Genomic DNA, 26,722 nt, shown 5'->3' on the forward strand with positions numbered 1-26,722 from the left:
ACATTTCTCCAAAGAAGATATACAGATTGCCAACAAATACATGAAAGGATGCTAACATCATTAATCATTAGAGAAATGCAAATCAAAACCACAATGAGGTATCACCTCACACTTATCCTTCTCGAACTCCTCCAAAATATAGCAGAGGGTGGAACACTCCCAAACTCATGGCCACAGAATGGCCATCATCAAAAAATCTGCAAACAATAAATGCTGGAGAGGATGTGGAGAAAAGGGTACCCTCTTGCAATGTTGGTGGGAATGTAAACTGATACAGCCACTATGGAGAACAGTATGGAGGTTCCTTAAAAAACTAAAAATAGAGCTACCATATGACCCAGCAATCCCAGTACTGGGCATATACCCTGAGAAAACCACAATTCAAAAAGAGACATGTACCACAATGTTCATTGCAGCTCTATTTACAATAGCCAGGACATGGAAGCAACCTAAATGTCTATCAACAGATGAATGGATAAAGAAGATGTGGCACATATATACAATGGAATATTACTCGGCCATAAAAAGAAATGAAATTGAGTTATTTGTAGTGAAATGGATGGACCTAGAGTCTAACATACAGAGTAAAGTAAGGCAGAAATAGAAAAACAAATACTAACACATATAAATGGAACCTAAAAAAAAAAAGTGGTTCTGATGAACCTAGGGGCAGGACAGGTATAAAGGCGCAGATGTAGAGAATGGCCTTGAGGACACGGGGAAGTGGAAGGGTAAGCTGGGATGAAGTAAAAGAGCAGCACTGACATATATACACTACCAAATGTAAAATAGCTAGTGGGAAGCAGCTGCAGAGCACAGGGAGATCAGCTCGGTGCTTTGTGACCACATAGAGAGGTGGGATAGGGAGGGTGGGAGGGAGGGGATATGTGGATATATGTATACATATAACTGATTCACTTTGTTATACAGCAGAAACACAACATTGTAAAGTAAATATACTCCAATGAAGATGTTTAAAAAAAAAAAGGCTCTATGATATGTGTGTGCATCCGGGTGTGTATGTATTTTGAAAAAGTGAACTTCGGAGGTTCTTAGCTGGATGAAGGAATGTTTCACAGAGTTTCAGGAAGTTGAGTACTATGGGATATTGACCTGCTTTTCCATAGCATCTTCATTTAGCAAGAATATGTACAAAAGTTCTGTGTCAAACCTAACATTTCTGTGAGAAGATTCTTGTGCCTACAGTTAACTGGTTTTTTCTTTTTTTTTTCTGTTAGAGACTTCTGTGACTTAAAATTAACTTTACATTCCCCAGATCATTAAAATAGCTCTTTCTCTGCTGTTGAAAAATACTCACTTCTCAGAACAGAGTGAGCTGAAGTGTGAGCTTTCCTTATTTATGCCGTCAGTAATGTCACTTTGAGGTATGAAAATGCATCTTTTCTAGACGTGAATATTAATCTTTACTGTATTTTGGCAGTCATCCTGGTGTCATTGCAGAACTTTCAGTCTGATTCATTTCATCTAAAAGAAATGTATAGAGATGTTTTAAAAATTATTTGGCATAATTGAAATCTAATATATTATTGCATTTTTAGAAATGTCATAGTTGTGCGGTAAAGATTATATTTCTGGTACCTTATCTCATTCCTCAGGTAAAATAACAAAGGCTTCTAAGATAATGCATTCAAAGTCTTTTGTAAAGAATGCTTAGCTTTTTCCTACCCTAAGTAAATCTTCCTTGGATCCTTTCTTATGCCCTTTCCACTTACCCACCTAATGTAATTTTTCCTTTCTTTGACTCTATGTTACTGTGTTCTTATAGCTCTTACCTTTTTTCCTGCTTTGCATTATGGTTATTTGAATAGTTGTTTTATGTCCACTACCAAATTATAAGATGTTCTTGGGCACATTATGTCTTGTTCATCTTTGTGCCTCTTGCAGTACCATCACAGTACCTTGCTCAATAAATAGCTAATGACTTAAATGAAATAATGACAATTGGACATTTTGGATTATATGAAATTTTCTTAAGCCAGTGAGGCTAATGTAGGATGTTATGTCATTAATAACCATTCAGGATGACTTTCTTCCAAAAAGTACAAAACACCTTTACATTTTGTTTTTCTGAAATGAACTCTTAAAGCCAGAAAAGATTTAGGAATAACCACCTGTGCCGTGCATCTCCCTGCATTATTAGAGAAGATAAGGTTTTTACTGGTCACATAACAGGATGGTAGTAGAGGTAGAAAGAGGCCCTAAGTTTTCTATATGAACTCTAGTGTAATTGAACATTAGTATCTGTTATTACTGTTAGTAATAACTTCAGATTTATTAACTGGCACTTAGGATACTAAGAAGCCTAAAATATACTTCATATCTTTAGATTTGCAGTCTCTTTGGTAAGTTGGCAGGTATACATGAAAATGATTTAATAAACAAGGTACCATAATAATGGTACAGAATGTTAATTCTACAGGAAATCAGAGGAAGAAATCAAGAGTGGTGATTATTTTACATAGCTTTTATGGACGACGTGGGATTTCATTTGCATCTAAAGAGGGCCTCGGGCTTCCCTGGTGGCGCTATGGTTGGGAATCTGCCTGCCAATGCAGGGGACACGAGTTCGAGCCCTGGTCCGGGAAGATCCCACATTCCATGGAGCAACTAAGCCCATGTGCCGCAACTACTGAGCCCACGTGCCACAACTACTGGACCTCGCATGCCTAGAGCCTGTGCTCCACAACAAGGAAGCCACCACAGTGAGAAGCTTGCGCACCTCAACAAAAGAGTGGCCCCCACTCACTGCAACTAGAGAAAGCCCATGCGCAGCAATGAAGACCCAATGCAGCCAAAAATAAATAAATTTAAAAAATAAAGAGGGGCTGGCCAGAGGAGTAATACAGAAATAGTTTGTCATGTTAAGACATTTAGAAACAATAATAAAAGCAAGCCAGAAACTTGACTATCCTTACTTCCAGTCCAATAGCCTATTATATAGTCAATATTTTTATAATTATTAGGCATTATTCAAAATATATTTCTATTTAAATCTATCTAATGCCCAAAGTATTGTATTAGGCTTTGTGTATTGTATTAGTTACAGTCCTCATGTTTGTGCTTTCATGAAGACATATAAGCCCAGTTTCTTGAGCTCTGTGGGTATATAAACTATGAATATGAAATGAATTATGAAAATATTAACTACAGTAATCATTATAGTTTGCCCAAGGAACAACTTGACTGGCTAATCTGAAGCTACTTAATTCTGCTCTCAGAAGTCCATAAATCTTAAATATAGCAATAGGAGATACTCATTTTTTCCTTGTTATTTATTCTCCTATGTTCATTGCAACTATTGCTTTCATAGATTGCATGTACTTTGGGGATAACACACACCCTTTGCAGAGAAGAAGTATTACAAATATCAGTGAAATAAATACACTTGTTGATGTTTGCACTACTGCCTAGTGTGTATTTAGTAAGTTGTTCTAGGTTGTAGCTTTCGTAAAATAAATTACAAAAAAGTACATATGAAAAAGTGCATCCGTCTTTGTTGTGAAACACTGAAGTAGCTATGTCCCTGTACTGAAGTTGAATTGGGCACACTGTAATTTTTAGTATGTGTGAAGTGTAAATTTTAGCTTGTGTGAAGATGAAACACTTGAGGGGTATATTTGAGAATTTTGTTACTGTTTAGATTAAATAATTCTTTTCAGTAATGTGATGAATGGATAATCAATTCAAGTATTTTGAAAGTATAACTAGCCATTAGAAAGCAAAACATTAGATGGAAAAAATCTTCCCAGTCAGATCTGGTGGAGCTCAGTCAGATTGAATAAGAAGAGTATTGAAATGGTTCAGATTAAGGAAGTTATAGCCTTTTTGTTGTTTAATAAAAATAACATTCTACTCAAAAATAACATTGAATGAAATGGTGTTAATATTACATCTAGCGTAAACATCCTGTTTTATATCTAAAATAATCTAGGTGAAACAAATGCCCCCCCCCCGCCTTTTTTTTTTTTTGCAAATAAGGAAAGATGAAGCCTGAGGACTGGGAATATTACTAGAACAAAAGAAAATAAATGCAGCCTAATATTCTAATGGTCCTCAGAACACCAAAGGTGAACTCTTGAAAAGTAAATATTATCAAATTCATTTACTAATCAAATATTATCAAACTCATTTACTTAGATTATTTATCTCTCATATAAATGGAAAAGATTGAGAATAGCAAGTACAGGGAAAGGAATACCCTCATACACTGCTGGTGGTGTGTAAATTGGAATGTCAGTATTGAAGGGTAATTTGGCAGTATCTATCAAAGTCAAAAATGGGGGTAGGGGAGGGAAGGAATGGGAGTTTGGGATTAGCAGAGGCAAACTATTATATATAGGATGGATAAACAACAAGGTCCTACTGTATAACACAGGGAACTATATTCAATATCCTGTGACAAATCATAGTGGGAAAGAATATGGAAAAGAATATATATATATATCTCTGAGTCACTTTGCTGTACAGAAGTAATTAATGCATTGTAAATCAACTATACTTCAATAAAATTTTTTAAAAACTTAAAAACGATCACACTCTTCTAACCTAACAGTTTCATTTTTAGGTATCTGTCCCACAGATATACTTGAATAAAAATAAATGCATAGGGAAAAAAGTCCCTGAGCTATATTTGTAATGGCAAAGTATGGAAACAACTTACTGTATTAATTGGCGAATAGTTAAACAGTCATAGTGGAACAGTCATAGAATGAAATACTCTGTAGCAGTTAAAGAAGTATGTCTGTATATCCTTTGATGGGATATACAAATATGCATCTTATTTTCCCTCTTCTTTCTTTTAGGGAGAGTGGTGGAATTTCAGATGTGTGAAAAAGAATACATAGTTTCTTATGTATTTCTCTACAACAACATTTTCAACAATAAAAGTGTATTCCTGTATTATTATTGTAACAAAAATGCAAGTAGTCTTGCTTATTCCACACAAAAATCTGTATCATGTCCAGCAAAACAATATTCCCATGATTTTCCTTTATTTAGACTCTTCATTTATTCTCTTCCCCTAACTTGATTACACCCCGGGCAGAAGGAAGAGTGAGTGTGGATCCCTAGATTCAATGACTCTGGCCATACAAAGCTTTTGAGAAATTCTCACTGGGGTGTAAGTTTGATTGAAATGGCGAGGCAGAGGGACAAGATGTCACCATAGTCCAAGACCTTGGCTTTGAACCTTGGAAGTCCTTAAACTGGATCATATCAGTGCCTTGGAATTGGTTGGATTCAGAGAAGCTTCTTTAGACTGTGTAATATCATGGGAGATTAAAATTATAAACCAGATTGCAGATTGCCAATTTATTAATTTACCATAAGAACTAGAAACTCCCATCTTCTGATCAACATGTTCTCTCTTTGAAGGCAATGTAAGTAGGAAGTACAAATTACTTACTGAGCATGGAAATAGAATAAAAGAGAGTTAAGTGTATAATTAAGATACTTAATGGCTGAGGCTCTGATGGCCTACTGAATCCAAATCTATGGTTAGTATCCAGCTGCCACTGGAATGACTAGAGGGAATTCTTGTGGGCACTCCAGATAGTGCTGATTTTATAATGTGGTTCTCAGAGAGCAAAAATGTTCCAGGTTCATGGAGTGCACTGACCAATCAGCTATGTATACTAGCTGTGACAGGTGCTGTATCAGAGTCTAGAAATACAGATATAAAGGACACTCAGTCCTTGTTTTCTCAGAATCTTAGTTCATGTAGACTAAACACTTTGAAACCTTGAAGTTTTAGTTAACTGAGGTCTGAGTTTTGTTGATAGCCAAATTTAGGTAGATCTCAGAAATTTATTTTGGCCTCAGTATTAACAGATGTTGCTTTTAACAATAGTGCTGGGTAACAGTCAGAAATAGTACAAAAGAGGTTTATGTAGGCCAGTGTCAGGAGTGGAAGAGCCAAGCAGTTGTTCTATGAATGTGCAGTTGCCAGAGATCATAAATACCAGAGGCATAATAACATAGAAAGTGCAAGCAGATAAGTCAGGCTCAGGATAAGGTCTGGAATTCTAATAGTTTGGTAAGTTGAATCAGGATGTGCCAGTAATCAGAGTATCAGGATATGAATTTGATTTAAGTAACGCTTATCTTACTAGGGAAATTTACCATGATATGGGTTGATTTCTGAGACATTATTGGGCCTGAGCCCACTAATAGGGCTGGCAAGTTACAGTTCTTGGCTGAGGAGGATGAAACATCAACCTGGGTCTGCCTTTATTTTTCTTTAAATGAAAAAGTTTGAGTAAAACTCTACCCCCGGAGTAATCTTTAAATTTTATTTGCATCATCTAAATTTTTTTATAAATTAAAAAGGTACACATATTTTACATTATTTTAATTGGCATGCACATATTACCTTGTATTCTGTCTTTAAACTTCACTCAAGATGCTTGCATGAAATACTGTCTGTTGTCTGGAAAAATACATAAGCATAGTTTTAAAACTGAAATAGTATTTCATAAAAATCTATCTTGAAAAAGCTTTTGACAATATTCAACACCCATTTATGATAAAAACCTTCCAGAAAGTAGGCATAGGGGGAACTTACCTCAATATAATGAATGCCATATATGACAAACACACAGCCAACATCATCCTCAATTGTGAAAAACTGAAACCATTTCCACTAAGATCAGGAACAAGACAAGGTTGCACACTCTCACCACTATTATTCAACATAGTTTTGGAAGTTTTAGCCACAGCAATCAGAGAAGAAAAAGAAATAAACGGAATACAAATCAGAAAAGAAGTAAAACTGTCACTGTTTACACATGACATGATACTATACATAGAGAATCCTAAAGATGCTACCAGAAAACTACTAGAGCTAATCAATGAATTTGGTAAAGTAGCAGGATATAAAATTAGTGCACAGAAATCTCTTGTATTCCTATACACTAATGATGAAAAATCTGAAATGGAAATTAAGGAAACACTCCCATTACCATTGCAACAAAAAGAATAAAATATCTAAGAATAAACCTACCTAAGGAGACAAAACACCTATATGCAGAAAGCTATAAGACTGATGAAAGAAATTAAAGATCATACAAACAGATGGAGAGATATACCATATTCTTGGACTGGAAGAATAAACATTGTGAAAATGACTATACTACCCAAAGCAATCTACAGATACAGTGCAATCCCTATCAAACTATCAATGGCATTTTTCACAGAACTAGAACAAAAAATTTCACAATTTGTATGGAAACAAAAGACCCCGAATAGCCAGGGCAATCTTGAGAAAGAACAACGGAGCTGGAGGAATCAGGCTCCCTGACTTCAGACTATACTACAAAGCTACAGTAATCAAGACAGTATGGTACTGGCACAGAAACAGAAATATAGATCAATGGAACAGGATAGAGAGCCCAGAGATAAGCCCACACACATATGGTCACCTTATCTTTGTTAAAGGAGGCAAGAATATACAATGAAGAAAAGACAGCCTTTTCAATAAGTGGTGCTGGGAAAACTGGACAGCTACATGTAAAAGAATGAAATTAGAACACTCCCTAACACCATACACAAAAATAAACTCAAAATGGATTAGAGACCTATATGTAAGACTGGACACTATAAAATTCTTAGAGGAGAACATAGGCAGAACACTGACTTAATCACAGAAAGATCTCTTTTGTTCCACCTCCTAGAGTAATGGAAATAAAACCAAAAATAAACAAATGGGACCTAATGAAACTTAAAAGCCTTTGCAAAGCAAAGGAAACTACAAACAAGATGAAAAGGCAACCCTCAGAATGGGAGAAAATATTTGCAAACAAATCAATGGACAAAGGATTAATCTTCAAAATATATAAACAGCTCATGCAGCTCAATATTAAAAACACAGACAACCCAATCCAAAAATGGGGAGAAGACCTAAATAGACATTTCTCCAAAGAAGACATACAGATGGCCAAGAAGCACATGAAAAGCTGTTCAACATCACTAATTATTAGAGAAATGCAAATCAAAACTACAATGTGGTATCACCTCATACCAGTTAGAATGGGCATCATCAGAAAATCTACAAACAACAAATGCTGGAGAGGGTGTGGAGAAAAGGGAACCCTCTTGCACTGTTGGTGGGAATGTAAATTGATACAGCCACTATGGAGCACAGTATGGAGGTTCCTTAAAAAACTAAAAATAGAACTACCATATGACCCAGCAGTCCCACTACTGGGCATATACCCAGAGAAAACCATAACTCAAAAAGACACATGCACTCCAACGTTCATTGCAGCACTATTTACAATAGCCAGGTCATGGAAGCAACCTAAATGCCCATCGACAGACAAATGGATAAAGAAGATTTGGTACATATATACAATGGAATATTACTCAGCCATAAAAAGGAACGAAATTGGGTCATTTATAGAGACGTGGATGAATCTAGAGACTGTCATACAGAGTGAAGTAAGTCAGAGAAAAACAAATACTGTATGCTAACACATATATATGGAATCTTAAAAAAAAAAGTGGTTATGAAGAACCTAGGGGCAGGACAGGAATAAAGATGCAGATGTAGTGAATGGACTTGAGGACATGGGGAGAGGGAAGGGTAAGCTGGGATGAAGTGGGAGAGTGGCATGGACTTGTATATACTACCAAATGTAAAATAGATAGCTAGTGGGAAGCAGCCACATAGCACAGGGAGATCAGCTCCGTACTTTGTGACCACCTAGAGGGGCGGGATAGGGAGGGTGGGAGGGAGACTCAAGAGGGAGGAGATATGGGGATATATGTATATATATAGCCGATTCACTTTGTTATAAAGCAGAAGCTAACACACCATTGTAAAGCAATTATAGTCCAATAAAGATGTTAGAAAAAAAAATCTCCCTGTCTCATATCTCACCCACCTCCCACCCCCACCGGCACTATTGCTATTACTGTTTTGTGTGTCCTTCCAGAATTAATTAATAAGAGCATACAAATACACATTCTTGTTTCCCCTCTTTTTACACGAAAGGTATCATACTATATATGTTGTCCCACACCTTGCTTTATTAAGATAACAGTATGTCTTGAAAATCTTTCCAAATCTATACATAGTTTTTTCATTTTCTTTTTATTGCTATGTGATATTGCCTTGTATATATTGATATTTATCGTAGTGTAACCAGTTCTTTCTTGGTGATCACTGGGGTGGTTTTTGGTCTTTTGCTGTTTGTTACAAACCATGTTGCAATGAATGTTTGTGTGTGTAGTTTCAAAGGTGTGCAAGTATATCAATAGCGTATTATATCAGAAGTGGAATTGCTAGGTCAATATATGCAGTTTATATAGGTGATTTTGATGGATATTACCAAATTGCCCTCTGTAGATTGTACCAATTTACACATTCCTCAGCAGTGTCATTTCTACAGCATTGCCAACTAGTATGTTTTAAAACTTTTGGATTTTGCCAGCTTAAGGAGTGAAAAACAGTTTGTCAATATATTTTTAATTTGCATTGTCTTATTATGTGTGATATTAAGTATCTTTTCATAGATTATAGAGCCATGTTTACTTCTGTTTTTCAACTGTCTTTTTATATCTTTAGCCCAACTTTGTTATTTTGTGAAATAATATTTTAATACTTTTTAATGGTTATCATTTTTAATATTTATATTACATTGTATTCTGTCATTACATTGGGTATCTTTCTGTAATTCGACACTTGATCTCCTTTTGAAGTGCGGCTATTATATTTATTTTTCTGGGAACAGTTTTGAAGAGGTTTCCCCCCCTTACGTTATTTATTTGGGAATCAAGAATTTTGGGATCTATTGTAGGTTTTTGTACTAATTATCTATAAGTAAACTACATAACTTATCTAGATCTTAGTTGCTTCACCTGTAAAGTAACGATGTTGAATTAAGTGATTTTCTGGTTCTGTGGCCCTTTGAAAGTTACCAAAAGCAATACATTAAGCATGATAGTTTAAAAATAATAGATATAGAAACACAGCAGTGATATACTGTTACAGGTTTTTTGTTTTTTTAAAAAAAACAACTTGTTCTGTTTCTTGTTGGGTAGATAATGCTTTTCTTTGGTAACAAGATTATCTTTTACTTGCTTCTCTTGACATTTCTTGATTAGAAATACGTCTTCATCTTTTTTCAGTTGCAATCAAAGCTATTTTTTAGAGGCATGCCTTTTTTTGGGAGAAGAATAGGGACTGTTAGGAAAGAGAAAAATGCACTGATTTTGATTTAATTTAATCCATGTCATAAATGTGCATGTTAATCTTCATTACTGCGTAACTGCCAGTTGGCCTATTCAGTTTTCCAGACTCAGTTGGAAAGCTGATCTCCTTAAATCTGTTTAAACGGTCTCTCATCAAAAATTAACACATTCGACTAGTTACACTATTTCTTCAGTACAAAGCTGAGAAATTATAATAGAGCCTGTTCTCAGTGGGATAATTCTTTTCCTCAGTTTACTTGGCATCTATTGGAAATTACACTAGAGAAGATGACTAGATATATATTGATGTGTACTTTGGGGAATGAGATTAAAACCAGTGGTGAAAAGAGATGTAGGCAGTAACATTTGAATTACAACATCAGATGTAAGTGGAATGTTAGTGTAACTCAGAACCTCCAAAGTTTAAAATTCTCTGGAGCCATAGCATACGGATATGGATTCCCAAAGCTAATAAATCTTGAATATATCATATGGTCTTAGTCCCTCCCCCCGAATTGAAATAGATTAAGTTTTGCCATACCTTTTTTCACCAGAGGTATGAGAACATTAAAGAAATAAAAGAAACCCTAAAGCTCCTGTAGGCAGTTCTCTCATCAATGGGTATACTCTTCTCTGAGGAGGAGAGATGAACTTCCTTTGTGCTTAACTGTTTAGTAGTAGAATTGAGACTAGATCTTGCGTCATTGGATTCCTATTCCATTTCACTTTCTACCATATTCCTCAGTGTTGTCATTATTTTAATTTCTTTTCCCTTTTTGTCTTCCTCATCTTCTATGCAGTTAGATTTTTTTTTTGCCACACCACACGACTTGCAGGATCTCAGTTCCCCAACCAGGGATTGAACCCGGGCGCTCAGCAGTGAGAGTGCAGAGTCCTAACCACTGGACCATCAGGGAATTCCAATGCAGTTAGATATTGATGTATGTCAAACACTGATATCTGATAGTTTTGTTTCTCTTTGGAAAATTTTATTTTATTTTATTTTTGGTTTCTATACTTAACCATCCTGATCTAGGTGCTCATCACAATACTTTTGGTTATTAGCTGCCTCTGACTGTACTCATTACTTCCCTGTTAGCTCTCTCTGCCTATGGTTCTTTGTAGTTTATTCTATTCACTGCTATTAGATAGATTGGAATTCTTTTAAAAATGTTTGCATCATGTTATTTTCCTTTTAAGGACTTCAGTGGCTCCCTGTTTGTTGTATATGTGATCAAAATTCTCAGTCCAGCATTCAAAGGATCTTCTCAAGTGATCATGGCTTTCCTATTTGATCATTTATATATTCTCCATATCTGATCAGATGTTGTAAACTTATCTTCCAGCCTTATACCCCTTGCCTAGTCCAGCTTTTGAACTGGTTATGTTATTTGTCTTTCACACTGAGAACTTTCAAATGCTCTTTTCTTTCTGTTGTCAATGTTGAATAATGTTTTCTCCAGATATGAATGTTTTAGTTGTGCTTGTCTTTGTTACAGACAAAAGCAATGCTATGTATGAATGCACTTGTGGGTTTGGAAAATGTTAATTTAAAAATGAATCAGAAGTTGACGGATGTAAGAAAACATAAAAGACAATCTCCTTGGTGCTGGAATTTGCTAGAGTATGTGCAATAAAATGAGGTGATTTCTAGGATTGGAAGGGATGTAAGAATTGTGGTGCTGAAGCTTAGGTCATAGCATATAGGAGAAAAAATTAATTATTTCCCACTTTATCTTTAAGGGCAAGATTTAGCTCCAGCTTTGGCATTGGACCTAGGTTGAATGAAGGAGGCTAAGAGAAAGGTTTACTTAAGAGATTATAGGTATAGGTCCCAGAGAAGAATCAGTAACCACCTCGGTGATGTTAGGAGACAGCTAAATAGTCTAACTTGACCTGAACCCAAACAATGAAAGACATAGTTTTCTTAGTGTATTGGGGTTGAGAAATGTACTTAAATGTTCAGAGCCAGTACCTGTATAATTTGCAACTTGACATTTTTCATGTTAAAGTAAAATAGTTAAATATTTTAAGCAGCTGTAATGTAACAGGCTCTGTGTTAGACTGTGTGTTTTCAAAGAGGAAAAGAATAATTTTGGCCTCAGAACCAATTGTGTATGTTGGGGGTTGAGGGGAGGCAAAGTTATGTATGAACAAATACGTGAATATGTGAATATACATACAAAGTGCAAGGTAATTTAAATCAGGAAGAAATAAACTATGCTTTGAGAAAATCAAAGGGGAGAAGTATGGATACTTTGTGTGATTTGAATGAACTGCCACTACAAAAAGTCATGTAATCAAGAAGAAATATCTGTTTCTCCTTCAGTCACCTGTAGATGGCTTTACAGTGAGTTCTTTTGGTGTAGCACTTTAGTAAATTTCTCTGACATCCATGGCTGTATCCTCACCAGAGTTTCCAGATCTCAATCCTGTTGGGAGTGGCCTGTTTACAGATTTATTCCTTCTTTGTTGCTCTGCAACAGCCCTTTAAGTAGTGACTGCTCCCTGTATCTAATGTCTCTTTACCGCTTAGTACTCAATTGCCTGTTGTAATTAATAATGCTTTATATTAAATTTTCCCTGTTCAAATTACCATCTGGTTTCTTCTAATTATACCTTGACTGATATGTAAGGTTTATAAGTAGTAGTACATTTCTCATCAGATTGTTCTGAGGATTAAATGGGATAATGCATAGTATTGCCAAGTGTTTAGAATACTGTCTGCCATTAAGTACTTAGTATTTGTTGGTGATGTTAATACTGTTATTATCATCATCATCACTGTCACTGCCACCAGCTAGGAATAACATTTCTACTTTTTGTTCACAGGATGTTTCGTCTTAACTCTCTTTCTGCATTGGCAGAGCTGGCAGTGGGCTCTCGATGGTACCATGGAGCATCACAGCCCACCCAGATCAGGCGACGGCTGATGATGGTGGCTTTTCTTGGAGCATCTGCAGTAACTGCAAGTACTGGTCTCTTGTGGAAGAGGTGAGTGTTATCTGAGCATCCTGTTCCTGCATGTACTTTTATTCTTCCAGTTGTCTCTGTTATCTAAAAGGGATTGATTTCTGGCTTGACTTTGTATCGAAATTTCTTTGCTAAATCATTTGGCATTGATAATATTTGTCTATGAAATAAGATGTTTCAGGGAATTAGGCTATCATGTCAAAGCAACAAATAGGAAATATTCTGCTTCAAGGTCTGTCTGTCTTTTATAGGGTGAAAAAGAAGTTGGGAGGGGCATAATAAGCGAAGAGTCCATGGCTTTTTATTGGCTGAGTCCTTGTCAGGAAAGAAGAGGTGTCTTTCTTCTTCCTGTTGGGCTCTGCTATCATTACAGAGTGTGAGAGCTCCCGCTGACTGTAATTGAGGCTTCTGTTTATTAATTTTTTACATTTCCCCCTTTTGACCAAGATCTTTCTCTGAAAGCATTGCTGATCAAGAATCAGGTTTTCTACTATCAGTGAGTTTTCATATTTCAGTGCCAGGGAGGAACTTTCCTGGGTCTAATGTCTCATGTTGGAGAGGAAGTGCATAGATTGGAAAACTGTTGAGGTCACATTTGAGTAACAAGGAGGTGTAAGAGGGAGAACTCTCATGCACGTTTTATCTGAAGTTCACTGTTACCAAGATCATAGACATTGGAAATCATCTGAAACATTGTCATCATTAAAAGTTTCGGCAACACATTTCCAACAGGCCTTGTTCAGATATCTTGGGATAGCTGTCTCATCAGAAGTTGTCTCCTTCAATTTCAGGAAATCTTTGGTTTCAGGTCACCAGATGATGTGCAGGTCCAGTCAGGATTTGGCGCTTTCTTTAGGTTTCTGACGTGAATCTAATAGTCTCTTCCTTGGAGTTTGGCAGCACAAAGGTTGGTTAGCAGTACCCGACAGAGGCCTCTCCAGCAAGCTTGAAGAGAGTTCTTCTGGAGGTGTCTTTTCCAATAGACAGAATCTCCAGGTGCAAGGTGTGATGCTTAAGGTCTTCATCTCCGAACAGTGCACTGTGAAAAGATTGCTTTACCAAAGCATGATTATTTTTAATAGAAGCAATTAGGTCTTTGGAATATTGGAGTATCTCTTCTTTTATCAGTAGTGGGTCAGAAGAAGGAGACAAGTGCATTGGGCATCCTATGACTGTTTCAAAGGGTGAGAGTTTATGAGTTCCAAAAGGGGTGGATCTGAGATTTAGAAGGACCAGGGACAATGCTTTGGTCAAGGTATTTGGAGGGCCTCTACAAATTTTGCCAATAGAGTCTTAGTAATGCCTTTAGTCCTTTTCATTAAACCAGAGGGTGGTAAGCACAGTGAAGGTCTTGTAAAACCAGCCTAAATTACATGTTAAGGCTCAGTCACTAAATAGTGTAGGAATTTGAAGGAATAGAGTCATTACCTTGGCTGAGTAAGTAGGGAAAATCTTTATAGAATAGATTATCAGTTTCAATCTCTAGTTAGCCCAAGGAGCCTTTACTGAACATTCAGTTTTTTTCTTGCTGTTCATAATAGAATGAACATGGGAAGCCCATCAGATGATTTGTCTTCATGTAGAATTTTCTTTCAAGTGCAAGTTTTTATCTAAATACCTGTTTGTGATTCTTTTGGTCTCACATTTCTTCTTTCAGTGCATTTTTTGTTGTTGTTGTGGTAAAAAACATGTATAACATAAAATTCACCATCCTGCAGTATAATCTTTAAAAATTGTGAATCACTGTATTGTATACCTGTAACTTACTGTACATCAACTATACTTCAGTTTTATACAGTAGGTTCTTATTAGTTATCTATTTTATATGTAGTAGTGTGTATATGTCAGTCCCAGTCTCCCAATTTATGCCTTTCCCCACTTTCCCCCTTGGTAACCATACGTTTGTTTTCTACATCTGTGACTCAATTTCTGTTTTGCAAATAGGTTCATTTGTACCCTTTTTTTTAGATTCCACATATAAGCGATATCATATGATATTTGTCTTTGTCTGACTTACTTCACTCAGTATGACAATCTGTAGGTCCATCCTTGTTGCTGCAAATGGCATTATTTCATTCTTTTTCATGGCTGAGTAATATTTCATTGTATATATGTAGCACATCTTCTTTATCCATTCGTCTGTCGATGGACATTTAGGTTGCTTCCATGTCTTGGCTATTGTAAACAGTGCTGCAGTGAACTTTGGGGTGCATGTATCCTTTTGAATTATGGTTTTCTCCAGATATATGCCCAGGAGTGGGATTGTTGGATCATATGGTAGCTCTATTTTTAGTTTTTTAAGGAATCTCCATACTGTTCTCCATAGTGACTGTACCAATTTACATTCCCACCAACAGTGTAGGAGGGTTCCCTTTCTTCCACACCTTCTCCAGTATTTATTTTTTGTAGGTTTTTTGATGATGGCCATTCTGACCTGTGTGAGGTGATACCTCATTATAGTTTTGATATGCATTTCTCTAATAATTAGTGATGTTGAACATCTTTTCATGTGCCTGTTGCCCATCTGGATGTTTTCTTTGGAGAAATGTCTCTTTAGATCTTCTGCCCATTTTTTGCTTGAGCTGTTTTGTTTTTTTTTTTTAAAGAGATACTTTTTTTTTTTTTCCTCCCCACCACGTGGCATGTGGGATCTCAGTTCCCTGACCGGGGATCAAACCCGTGCCTGCCCCCTGTGATGGAAGCACAGAGTCTTAACCACTGGACCTCCAGGAAGTCCCGGGTTGTTTGTTTTTATGTTTTGGAGATTAATCCCGTGTCAGTCGCTTCGTTTGCAAATTCTGTGTTGATTGATAGAAATTTAGGTTTCTCCCATATCTTGGCTACTGTGAATAATACTGCACTGAACATGAGAGTGTATATATCTCTTTGAGATCCTGATTTCAGTTCCTTGTGATGTGTAACCAGAAGTGGGATTGCTTAATCATATTCTAGTTAGAAAACTAACATATTCTATTGCTAGTTTTTTGAGTATCCTCCATACTGTTTTCCATAGTGGCTGTATCAATTTACTTTCCCACCTACAGTGTACCAGGCATCCCTTTTCTCCACATGCTTGCCTACACTTGTTATCTTTTGGGTTTTTGTTTTGTTATTTGTTTGTTTCTTTGTTTTTGAGCAAAGCCATCCTACCAGGTGTGAGGTGATATCTCGTGGTGGTTTTGATTTGAATTTCCCTGATGATTATTGATGTTGAGCACCTTTAATCAGGTTATTTATTTTGTTGCTATTGTGTTGTAAGAGTTCCTTTTATACATTTTAAATATTAACCCTTTATTAAATATATGGTTTGCAAATATTTTCTTCCATTGTGTAGATGGTCTTTTCATTTTGTTGATTATTGCTCTGCTGAAGGTTTTTAGTGTCATATAATCCTGCCTGTTTTTGATTTGTTGCCTGTGCTTTTGGTGTCATATCCTTTATATTTAAGGCTGAATATTATTCTGTTATACAGATATACCATATTCCCTTTATCCATTTATCTATCAGTATACATTTGGGTTGCTTCCACGTTTTAGCTATTGTGAATAATGCTGCTATTAACATGAATGTGCAAAAATCTCTGAATGACCCTGCTTTCAGTTCTTTCGGATATATAGCCGGAAGTGGGATTGCTGGATCATATGTTAGTTCTACTTTTAATTTTTTGAGGAACCTGTTCATGTCGAACTTTTCACGCATTTCATTGCTGTTGCTCCTGCTTAGCTTTATCTGAAAGTCTTTATTTGTTTAATATGATGGACCTTCTTGATTGATAGATTTTTTTTTTTTTTAATATCCAGGGCCCTTGCACAATCCCCACCATCTGTAAACAACCTAAAGAGTGAACTTGGTGATAAAGGGAAGAGTAAAGATGAAGGGGAAGATTGTAACCACGAAAAAAAGGCTTCAGGTATTTGTCTTGAGCCTTATCCAGAAGAGAAAAAGAAGAAACGTTCTGGATTCAGAGACAGAAAAGTATGGAACACAGTCTTATAAATTATTAGAACTATAGTTAATTCTATTTTAGAATAATGCTGTTGAGTCTTTTATCGTATATTTCAGATGGCTTATATTCACTTTGAAGTTATTCACCTCTTTGCTATTTTCCATCATGTTCTAAGGCAAATGTACTCTTTGAATGTGAAGTTAATTGGGATAGTGAAAAGGACCTAGGATTGGTAATCAGGATTAACATGTATTTTCTTTGTTCTTTCAATTCAACCACCTAAGGTGATTATTGCTTTTTAGATCTTTCTGATTCTGAATGTTTTCATATATGTGAAGTTGAGTCTGTGCTATACTGATTTGTCATGATGCCAAATTGTAAAGGCAGAATAAAATCTCTTTGGAAATATACAAATATTTCCAAAAAATCAACTAATTTTGAGGACAGCATAAACTCAACATAATTCCAGCATTTTATATCTTTAACACAATATGCTGTATACAGTTTTACCTGAGAAAAGTTTAACTCCTCTGTAATAATGCCTATGATATTGGGCATTTGAATTCAGCAGACCAGTGATGAAAAGTCAAAAGGTTGAATTTCTTAGACATTTTGCATGTTAGCATTGAAATTCAGGGAATTACCTTTACTTGCTAAAATATAGCTAATCAATGCAACAAGATAATTTGAGTTACTTTGTGTGTGTTGGGGGGGCTGTATAACTTCAAGCAAGAGAAATTTGGATCTTCTGTTTATTTGGATAAGGCTGTTAAATATGTCTTCTCATTTCCCAAATCCACTTCTGATTAAACTGAATTTGAACAAAAGTTATGTATCACAACTTAATTATCTATCATGCCATTTTTTACAAAATGACACATTTATTTAATCTTTTGCCCTGAGTGAATTTGAGGAAAGTTCAAATTTATCTTGCACAATCAGCTTCACTTATAGTCAAACTTTACATTTTACAGTGTTGGGCAAAAATGACCCAAGTAAATGTTTATTTTTGAATCTTCCATTTTCTGCTCCCGCTTTCTGCTTAGCAGATGACTATATCTTATGCTTCACAGAAAAAATGAAAGCTATCAGTGTAATTTACTTAATTAGTAGTTATAAAACCTTTCTAATCTATATCTGAAATAGTTCTTATTTCTTTCACTAAAGTCTCAGTGAATGGGTAACCATTCCATGTGTCATTTTGTCTCCCCAAGAACCTATTTAAAAACGTACTCTTTTTCTATCCCGTTTTTTTTTAAATTTTTATTTATTTATTTTTGGCTGCGTTGGATCTTCATTGCTGTGCGCAGGCTTTCTCTAGTTGTGGCAAGTGGGGGCTACTCTTCGTTGCGGTGCACGGGCTTCTCACTGGGGTGACTTCTCTTGTTGCAGAGCATGGGCTCTAGGCGTGCAGGCTTCAGTAGTCGTGGCACGTGGGCTGAGTAGTCGTGGCTCGCGGACTCTAGAGCATAGGCTCACGGGTTGTGGCACATGGGCTTAGTTGCTCCACGGTACGTGAGATCTTAGCAGACCAGGGCTCGAACCTATGTCCCTTGCATTGGCAGGCAGATTGTTAACCACTGCACCACCAGGGAAGCCATATCCCGTTTTTAAGAATTTTGTTTAATTAAGAAAAAAAATTTTTTTTTGGCCACACCTTGTGGCACATGGAATTTCCCTGACCAGGGATTGAACCCACACGCCTGCAGTGGAACCGCTGAGTCTTAACCACTGGACAACTAGGGAAGCCCCCAACTTCATTTTTTTGCATGTGGATATCCAATTTTCCCAACATCATTTGTTGAAAAGGCTGTCCTTTCTCCATTGAACGGTTGTGGCACCCTTGTCAAAATCATTTGATGATGTGTCTGAGGGTTTATTTCTGGGCTTTCTTTTCTATTTGTCTGCTCTATATGATTGTCTTTGTGCCAGTACCACATTTTTCTTATGACTGTAATAAGTTTTGAAATCAGGAAGTTGGAGTCCTCCAAATTTGTTCTTCTTTTTCAAAATTATTTTGGGTCTTTGGAGTCCCTTGAGATTGCGTGATGGACACATAGGTTGTTACCGTACCTTGGCAATTGTGAACAGTGCTGCAGTGAACATGGAGTACAGATATCTCTTTGAGATGCTGATTTCATTTCCTTTGGATATATACCTAGAAGCTGGATTATTGGGTCATATGGTTCTATTTTTTTTTAATTTATAAATTTATTTATTTTTGGCTGTGTTGGGTCTTCATTGCGGTGCGTGGGCTTCTCATTGTGGTGGCTTCTCTTGTTGCAGAGCACGGGCTCTAGGTGTGCGGGCTTCAGTATTTGTGGCTCACGGGCTCTAGAGCACAGGCTCAGTAGTTGTGGCACATGGGCTTAGTTGCTCCGCAGAATGTGGAATCTTCTTGGACCAGGGCTCGAACCCGTGTCTCCTGCATTGGCAGGTGGATTCTCAACCACTGCGCCACCAGGGAAGCCTGGTAGTTCTATTTTTAATTTCTTGAGGAACGTCTGTACTGTTTTCCATAGTGACTGAATCAATTTATGTTCCCACCAACAGTGTAAAAGTGTTCCCTTTTCTCCATACCCTCACCAACACTTGTTATCTCTTTATCTTTTTAAAAAAAATTTTATTTTATATTGGAGTATAGTTGATTAACAATGTTGTGTTACTTTCAGGTGTACAGCGAAGTGATTCAGTTATACATATACAAGTATCTACGCTTTTTCAAATTCTTTTCCCATTTAGGTTAGTACAGAATATTGAGAAGAGTTCCCTGTGCTATACAGTAGGTCCCTGTTGGTTATCTATTTTAAATATAGCAGTGTGTACATGTCAATTCCAAACCCCCAGTGTCTCCCTCCCTCCAACCCTTCCCTGCTGGTAACCGTAAGTTTGTTCTCTAAGTCTATGAATCTGTTTTGTAAATAAGTTCATTTGTGTCATTTTTTTTAGATTCCACATATAAACGATATCAATGATATTTGTCTTTCTCTGTCTGACTTACTTCACTTAGTATGATAATCTCCATGTCCATCCATGTTGCTGCCAGTGGCATTATTTCATTCTTTTTCACGGCTGAGTAATATTCCCTTGTGTATATGTGCCACATCTTCTTTATCCATTTATCTGTCGACGGACATTTAGGTTGCTTTCATGTCTTGGCTATTGTAAACAGTGCTGCAGTGAACATTGGGGTGCATGTATTCTTTCAAACCATGGTTTTCTCCAGATATTTGCCCAGGAGTGGGATTACTGGATCATATGGTAGCTCTATTTTTAGTTTTTTAAGGAACTTCCATACTGTTCTCCATAGTGGCTGTACTAATTTATATTCCCACCAACAGCGTAGTAGGGTTCCCTTTTCTCCACACCCTCTCCAGCACTTATTGTTTGTGGACTTTTTGATGATGGCCATTCTGACTGGTATGAGGTCCTCATTGTAGTTTTGATTTGCAGTTCTCTGATAATTAGTGATGTTGAGCATCTTTTCATGTGCTTTTTGGCCATCTGTATGTCTTCTTTGGAGAAATGTCTATTTAGATCTTCCACCCATTTTTCGATTTTTTTTTCCCCCGTGCCATGCGGCTTGCAGGATCTTAGTTCCCAGATCAGGGATTGAACCTGTGCCCTTGGCAGTGAAAGTGTGGAGTCATGACCACTGGACCACCAGGGAATTCCCTGTTTGTTTTCTTAACAGAGCTGAATGAACTCTTTGTATATTTTGGAGATTAATCTCCGATTGGTCACTTTGTTTGCAAATATTTTCTTCCATTCTGTGGGTTTTCTTTTTGTTTTGTTTATGGTTTCGTTTGTTGTGCAGAAGCTTTTAAGTTTAACTAGGTCCCATTTGTTTATTTTTGTTTTTATTACTCTAGGAGGTGGATCCAAAAAGATATTGCTGCAATTTATGTCAAAGAGTGTTCTGCCTATGTTTTCCTCTAAGAGTTTTATAGTGTCCAGTGTTACATTTAGCTCTTTAATCCATTTTAAGTTTATTTTCGTGTGTGGTGTTAGAGAATGTTTTAATTTCATTCTTTTACATGTAGCTGTCCAGTTTTCCCAGCACCACTTATTGAAGAGACTGTTTTTTCTCCATTGTATATTCTTGCCTCCTTTGTCATAGATTAATTGACCATAGGTGCGTGGGTTTATTTCTGGGTTTTCTATCCTGTTCCATTGATCTATATTTCTGTTTTTGTGCCAGTACCACACTGTTTTGAGTACTGTAGCTTTGTAGTATAGCCTGAAGTCAGGGAGCCTGATTCCTCCAGCTCCGTCTTTTGTGTCTCCACACAGACACAGGTCTTTTGTGTCTCCATATAAATGTAAAAATTTTTTGTACTGGTTCTGTGAAAAATGCCATTGGTAATTTGATAGGGATTGCATTGAATTTGTACATTGCCTTGGGTAGTATAGGCATTTTGACAATATTGATTCTTCCAATCCAAAATCTTCTTTCTTAATGTAGGCATTTATTGCTATGAATTTCCTTTTAGAACTGCTTTTGCTGCATCCCATGTTTTGATATTTTGTGTTTCCACTTTCATTCCTCTTAAGATACTTTCTGATTTCTGTTTTCATTTCTTCCTTGACCTATTGGTTTTTCAGGAATGTGTTGTTTAATCTGCACATATTTTTGAATTTTCTAGTTTTCTTCTTTTAGTAGTTGAACTTTAGCTGCATACCATTATGGTCAAAAAAGATACTTGATATAATTTCAGTCTTAAATTTATAAAGCCTTGTTTTGTGACCTAACATGTGATCCCTGCTGGAGAGGGTCCCATGTGCACTTGAGAATAATGTGTATTCTGCTGCTTTTGAATGGAATTTTCTGTAAATGTCTTTGAGTTCATCTGGTCTAATATGTAGTTCAAGTCCAATGTTTCCTCATTTATTTTATATTCAGATGATCAGTTGTTCAAAATGGGGTATCAAAGTTCCCTTCTATTATTATAGTGCTGTCTTTTTCTCCCTTTAGTTCTATTAATATTTGCTTTATAAATTTAGGCTCTCTCATGTTGGGTATAAAACTGTTTACAAATGTTTTATCCTCCTTATGAATTGATCTTGTATAATTATATTGTTCTGTTTTTTGTCTCTTGTTACAGTCTTTGGCTTAAAGTTCATTTTTCCTGATACAAATTTAGCTACCCCTGATTTCTGTTGGCTGTGTTCTCATGGAATACCTTTTTCCATTATTTCCCTCCAGTCTGGGTGTGTCCTTAAAGCTGAAGTGAGTCTCTTGTAGGCAGCATATAGTTGGATGTTTTTTTAATTCATTTAGCCACTCTGTGTCTTTGATTTTAGAGTTTAGTCCATTTACATTTAAGGTAATTGTTGATGAATATGCACTTATGATTGCTGTTTTGTTATTTGTTTTCTTGGTGTTTTATAATTCCTCTGTCCTTTTGTTCCTCTGTTATTCTCTTCCTTGGTGATTTGATGATTTTTTGCAATGATATGCTTAGATTTCTTTTCGTCTTTTGTGTTTCCAGTATAGGCTTTTGCTTTGTGTGTACCATGGGGTTTACATAAAACACCTTATATTTGTAACAGTGTATTTTAAGCTGATAACTTCCAACATATACAAAAACTCTATATACTCCCCCCCATATTTTATGTTTTTCATATCACAATTTATATTTTTTATATTGTATGTCCATTTTAAAATTATTGTAATTATTTTAATACCTTTTCCTTTTACCTTTCATATTAGAGTTAGAAGTGATTTACCCACTACTATTAAAAATTAGAGCATTCTGGATATATTTACCTTTACCAGTGAGTTTTATATCTTGACATGTTTTCCTGTTAATAATTATTACATTTTTGTTTCTGCTTGAGGAATTAATTAGCTCTTTAACATTTCTTGTAAGATTGGTCTAGTGCTGATGCAGCTCCCTCAGCTTTTGCTTATCTGGAAAATTCTTTATTTCTTTTTCAATGCTGAATCACAACTTTGCCAGGTAGAGTTTTCATGGTTGTCAGTTTTCTTCTTTCAGCACTTTGAATATATCCCCTTCCCTTCTGGCTGCAAAGTTTCTGCTGAAAAAATTTGCTGATAGTATTATGGGAGGTTCCTTTGAATATAACAAGTTGCTTTTCTCTTGCTTTTATGATTCTCTCCTTGCCTTTAACTTTGACAGTGTGTGTTTTTTTTTGGATTCATCTTGTTTAGAACTCTATAGGCTTCCTGGATCTGGATGTCTGTTTCTTTCCCCAGATTACGGACGTTTTCATCAGTATTTCATTGATTAAGTTTTCTGCCCCCTTTTTCTTTTTTTGTAATTTTTATTTTTAATTCATTTTTTTATTGAAGTATAGTTGAATTACAGTGTTATGTTAATTACTGCTGTATAGCAAAGTGACTCATTTATACATATATATATACATTCTTTTTCAAATTCTTTTCCATTATGGTTTATCACAGGATATTGAATATAGTTCCCTATGCTATATAGTAGGGCCTTGTGGTTTATCCATTCTATATATACCAGTTTGCATCTGCTAATCCCCAATTCCCAATCCAACCCTCTCCCACTCTGCCCCCTTTTTCTTGTTCTTTCTACTTCTACGACCCCTTTAATGTGTATTTTGGTTCACTTGATGGTATTCCATATGTCCCTTAAGATATCTTTATTCTCTTTCATTCTCTATTCTTCTGGCTCCTCTGTATGAGTTCCACTGTTTGTCTTTGAGTTCACTTATTCTTTCTTCTGTGTGATCTAGTCTGCTGTTGAACCCTTCTATTGAATTATTCGGTTCATTTATTGCATTCTTTAGTTCTGTGATTTCTCTTTGGTACATTTCTATCTCTGTGGGGGTTTTTTGTTTTTTAATAAAGTTATTTATTTATTTATTCATTTATTATTTTTGGCTGCATTGGGTCTTTGTTGCTGCATGTGGGCTTTCTCTAGTTGCGGTGAGTGGGAGCTACTCTTCGTTGTGGTGCGCGGGCTTCTCACCGTGATGGCTTCTCTTGCTGCGGAGCATGGGCTCTAGGCGCTCAGGCTTCAATAGTTGTGGCACACGTGCTCAGTAGTTGTGGCTTGTAGTCTCTAGAGCGCAGGCTCAGTAGTTGTGGTGCATGGGCTTAGTTGCTCCGTGGTATGTGGGATCTGCACGGACCAGGGATCGAACCTGTGTCCCCTGCATTGGCAGGCAGATTCTTAACCACTGTACCACCAAGGAAGTCCCTGTCTCTGTGTTTTAATTCTTTTTATTGTTCATGCATTGTTCTTCTGACCTTGGTGAGCATCCTTTTATAAGTGTTATTTTGAACTCTAGATCATGGAAATCACTTACCTTTGTTTCATTAAGGTCTGTTGCTGGAGTTTTAACTTGTTCTTTTTGGGGAACATATTTGTCTGTTTCCTTATTTTCCTAGACTTTCTGTGTTGGTTTCTAGTCCTTAGCTGAAACAGCCATCTCTCCCTGTCTTGGCAGAATGGTCTCATGTATGAGATGAACCTTGCCAATCAGCCTGGCCCAAGCTCTTGATTGTCTCTAAAACCTTTTTGATTGTCCAAGTTGCCTTCTTTGTTTTTGGTGCCTCCCTGTAGTTGAGAGTGTGCCAAGACTTGTCAGTGTCCCAAAGCAAAGGATCACAGTCAGCACTTAGATGCATGTTGATTGGAAGCTGGCTTTTCAGGAAACATCTGGGAAACTAACTAGTTAAGCCCTTTCCAGGGAGAAACTGGGAGATGGGGGTTTTTGCCTGCTTTCCCTGAGCTTGGCCCAAGTGTATAGCCATAGGGTTGTGCTCCTGCACCCATTACAATCTGCTTTTTTTGCTACAGTCCTGTGGGACTCAAGAATGCAAGCCCTGTTGACTTGCAGAGCCAGGTGATTCAGGGACTTATACCTCAGATGACAGCTAATAATGCTGAGGTGCAGACGTGTGTATAAGCTCCTTCCAGGGAGATCCTAGCAATTTGGAGTAGGCTAGATGGAGAAGTTGGATGAGGCATCCACTCTCTTCCCCAGTCCCCATGGAGGATGTCAGCCAGCCCTTAGATGTGTGCTAAATTAGAAGCCTGACCTTCTGGCAGCAGCTTTTAATATATGCAAATAGACCTTTTTCAAGGGAAGACTGGGAGGTAGGTGTTTTTTGCCTTCTTCCTCTGCGCTGATCCCTGGGGCAACAGGTACTCTGAGTTCTCCAGAGCCTGTTAAAAACTGTTTCTTTGTTTTCTGTCGTCTTGTGGGTCTCATGGATGCAAGTCCCATTGGCTTTCATAGTAGTTGTTTTGGGGGCCCATCCTTCAAGTGGGAGTCTTACAAGTTGGGGTGCTAGATGCAGCATCCAAACCCTTTACTGCTCAGGGAGAAGCTGGAGTTTGAGAGTTCTCTCCCATTTGTGTGGCACTGTGCCAGAGGTGGGATTTATGGCAAGAGTGTGTCTCAGTCTTTCCTACCAGTTTTGATGTTGGTACTTTCTCGTTAACCCAATGTATAGGCATTGTTCAGCTAGTTTCTGGATTTCTTTCAGAGGGAAATACTCCATGTATAGCTGTACATTTGGTGCATCCATGGGAGATGGGGAGTTCAGAGCTTCTGATGTCGCTATTTTGGATTTGGAATGGCATCTTCATATTAAGAAGCCAAATTATTTGGTTCAGTACAATTGTAGATACTTTTAAATTGATTGATAGGTGAACATGAATAATAAAAGACATAAAATATGCTCTATATACCAAACAAAATCCTTAAGAACTTAGGTGACTAGAAAACCCAAGTAAGTTTACTTATTACACACATAGCAGAACAAATGAAAAACAGAAGGAAAGTAACATTTATTGAGCATTTTCTGTCTTCCAGGCATAGTATATGTACATACATATGCACACATGTAAATGTGTGTATGTTTGTGCATATGTGTGTGTATATACACACATATACATGTATGCATACATACTTACATATATACTTAATGCTTGAAGCAACTGAGTAACTTGTCTAAAGTAGTATAGCTGGTTACTTATAATAGAAGGAATCAAATATAAGCCTGTGTAACTCTAAAACCCTTGCTCTTTCCATTGCATTCTTCTAACATAACATGTTTTGGTTACAAAATTTTGCTCATGGTGTACCCTAGGTCAGTTAACATCATGCCATTTCAGATTTCTAAAGGTGATCCTGAGCCCTGTTTTTTTACTTTACCTTTTTTAATGGATATTACTAGTTTGCTAGTTTTCCACTGAATAGAAGTGATGTTAGCCACTTCTAGACCTGGCACACAATATCTCCCACAAGGTTCTTCAATGCCCTTTCTCTCTTTCTTGCAGGCTGGAATGGCCCTGAGTAGAACTGACCTTGGAAGCCACATGTTGGCTGCTTTCATCTTGACGTTGGTTCTTTACTTTTGTTGCAGGGGTTGTAGTTGTCAGGGCTGTGAACTGTAGAGCTGAGAGGGACCTATTTCTCCCAGGCACAAATTTTGGGGATGGATTGGGGGTTCTTTTATCCAAGTTGGTCTGGGCCGTTTCCAGGATCTTCTGAGCTTTACAAGAGGCTCCAGAAACAGAGGCTGCATCTCAGTGCTGACTTCCCTTCACATGAGCCCCCTAAGCCATCAGGGGAAACTGATGAAAA

General features: G+C 36.8%; 1 protein-coding gene across 2 annotated transcripts in view; it reads left to right on the forward strand.

The window, feature by feature from the left end:
• The window catches only part of MICU1 (mitochondrial calcium uptake 1), a 198,250-nt gene that overhangs the window by 23,056 nt on the left and 148,472 nt on the right, over window positions 1–26,722 (forward strand). For both annotated transcript variants that reach the window (XM_082855096.1, XM_082855095.1), the window contains exons 2-3: window positions 13,045–13,206; window positions 16,986–17,160. In XM_082855096.1, coding sequence (XP_082711222.1) covers window positions 13,046–13,206; window positions 16,986–17,160 — 336 coding nt within the window. In that variant the 5' untranslated portion in view covers window position 13,045. The remainder of the gene's footprint in view (window positions 1–13,044; window positions 13,207–16,985; window positions 17,161–26,722) is intronic.

The sequence above is a fragment of the Leucopleurus acutus genome (assembly GCF_964270905.1).
Source record: "Leucopleurus acutus genome assembly, chromosome: 14".
NCBI classification, from domain to species: Eukaryota; Metazoa; Chordata; class Mammalia; order Artiodactyla; family Delphinidae; genus Leucopleurus; species Leucopleurus acutus.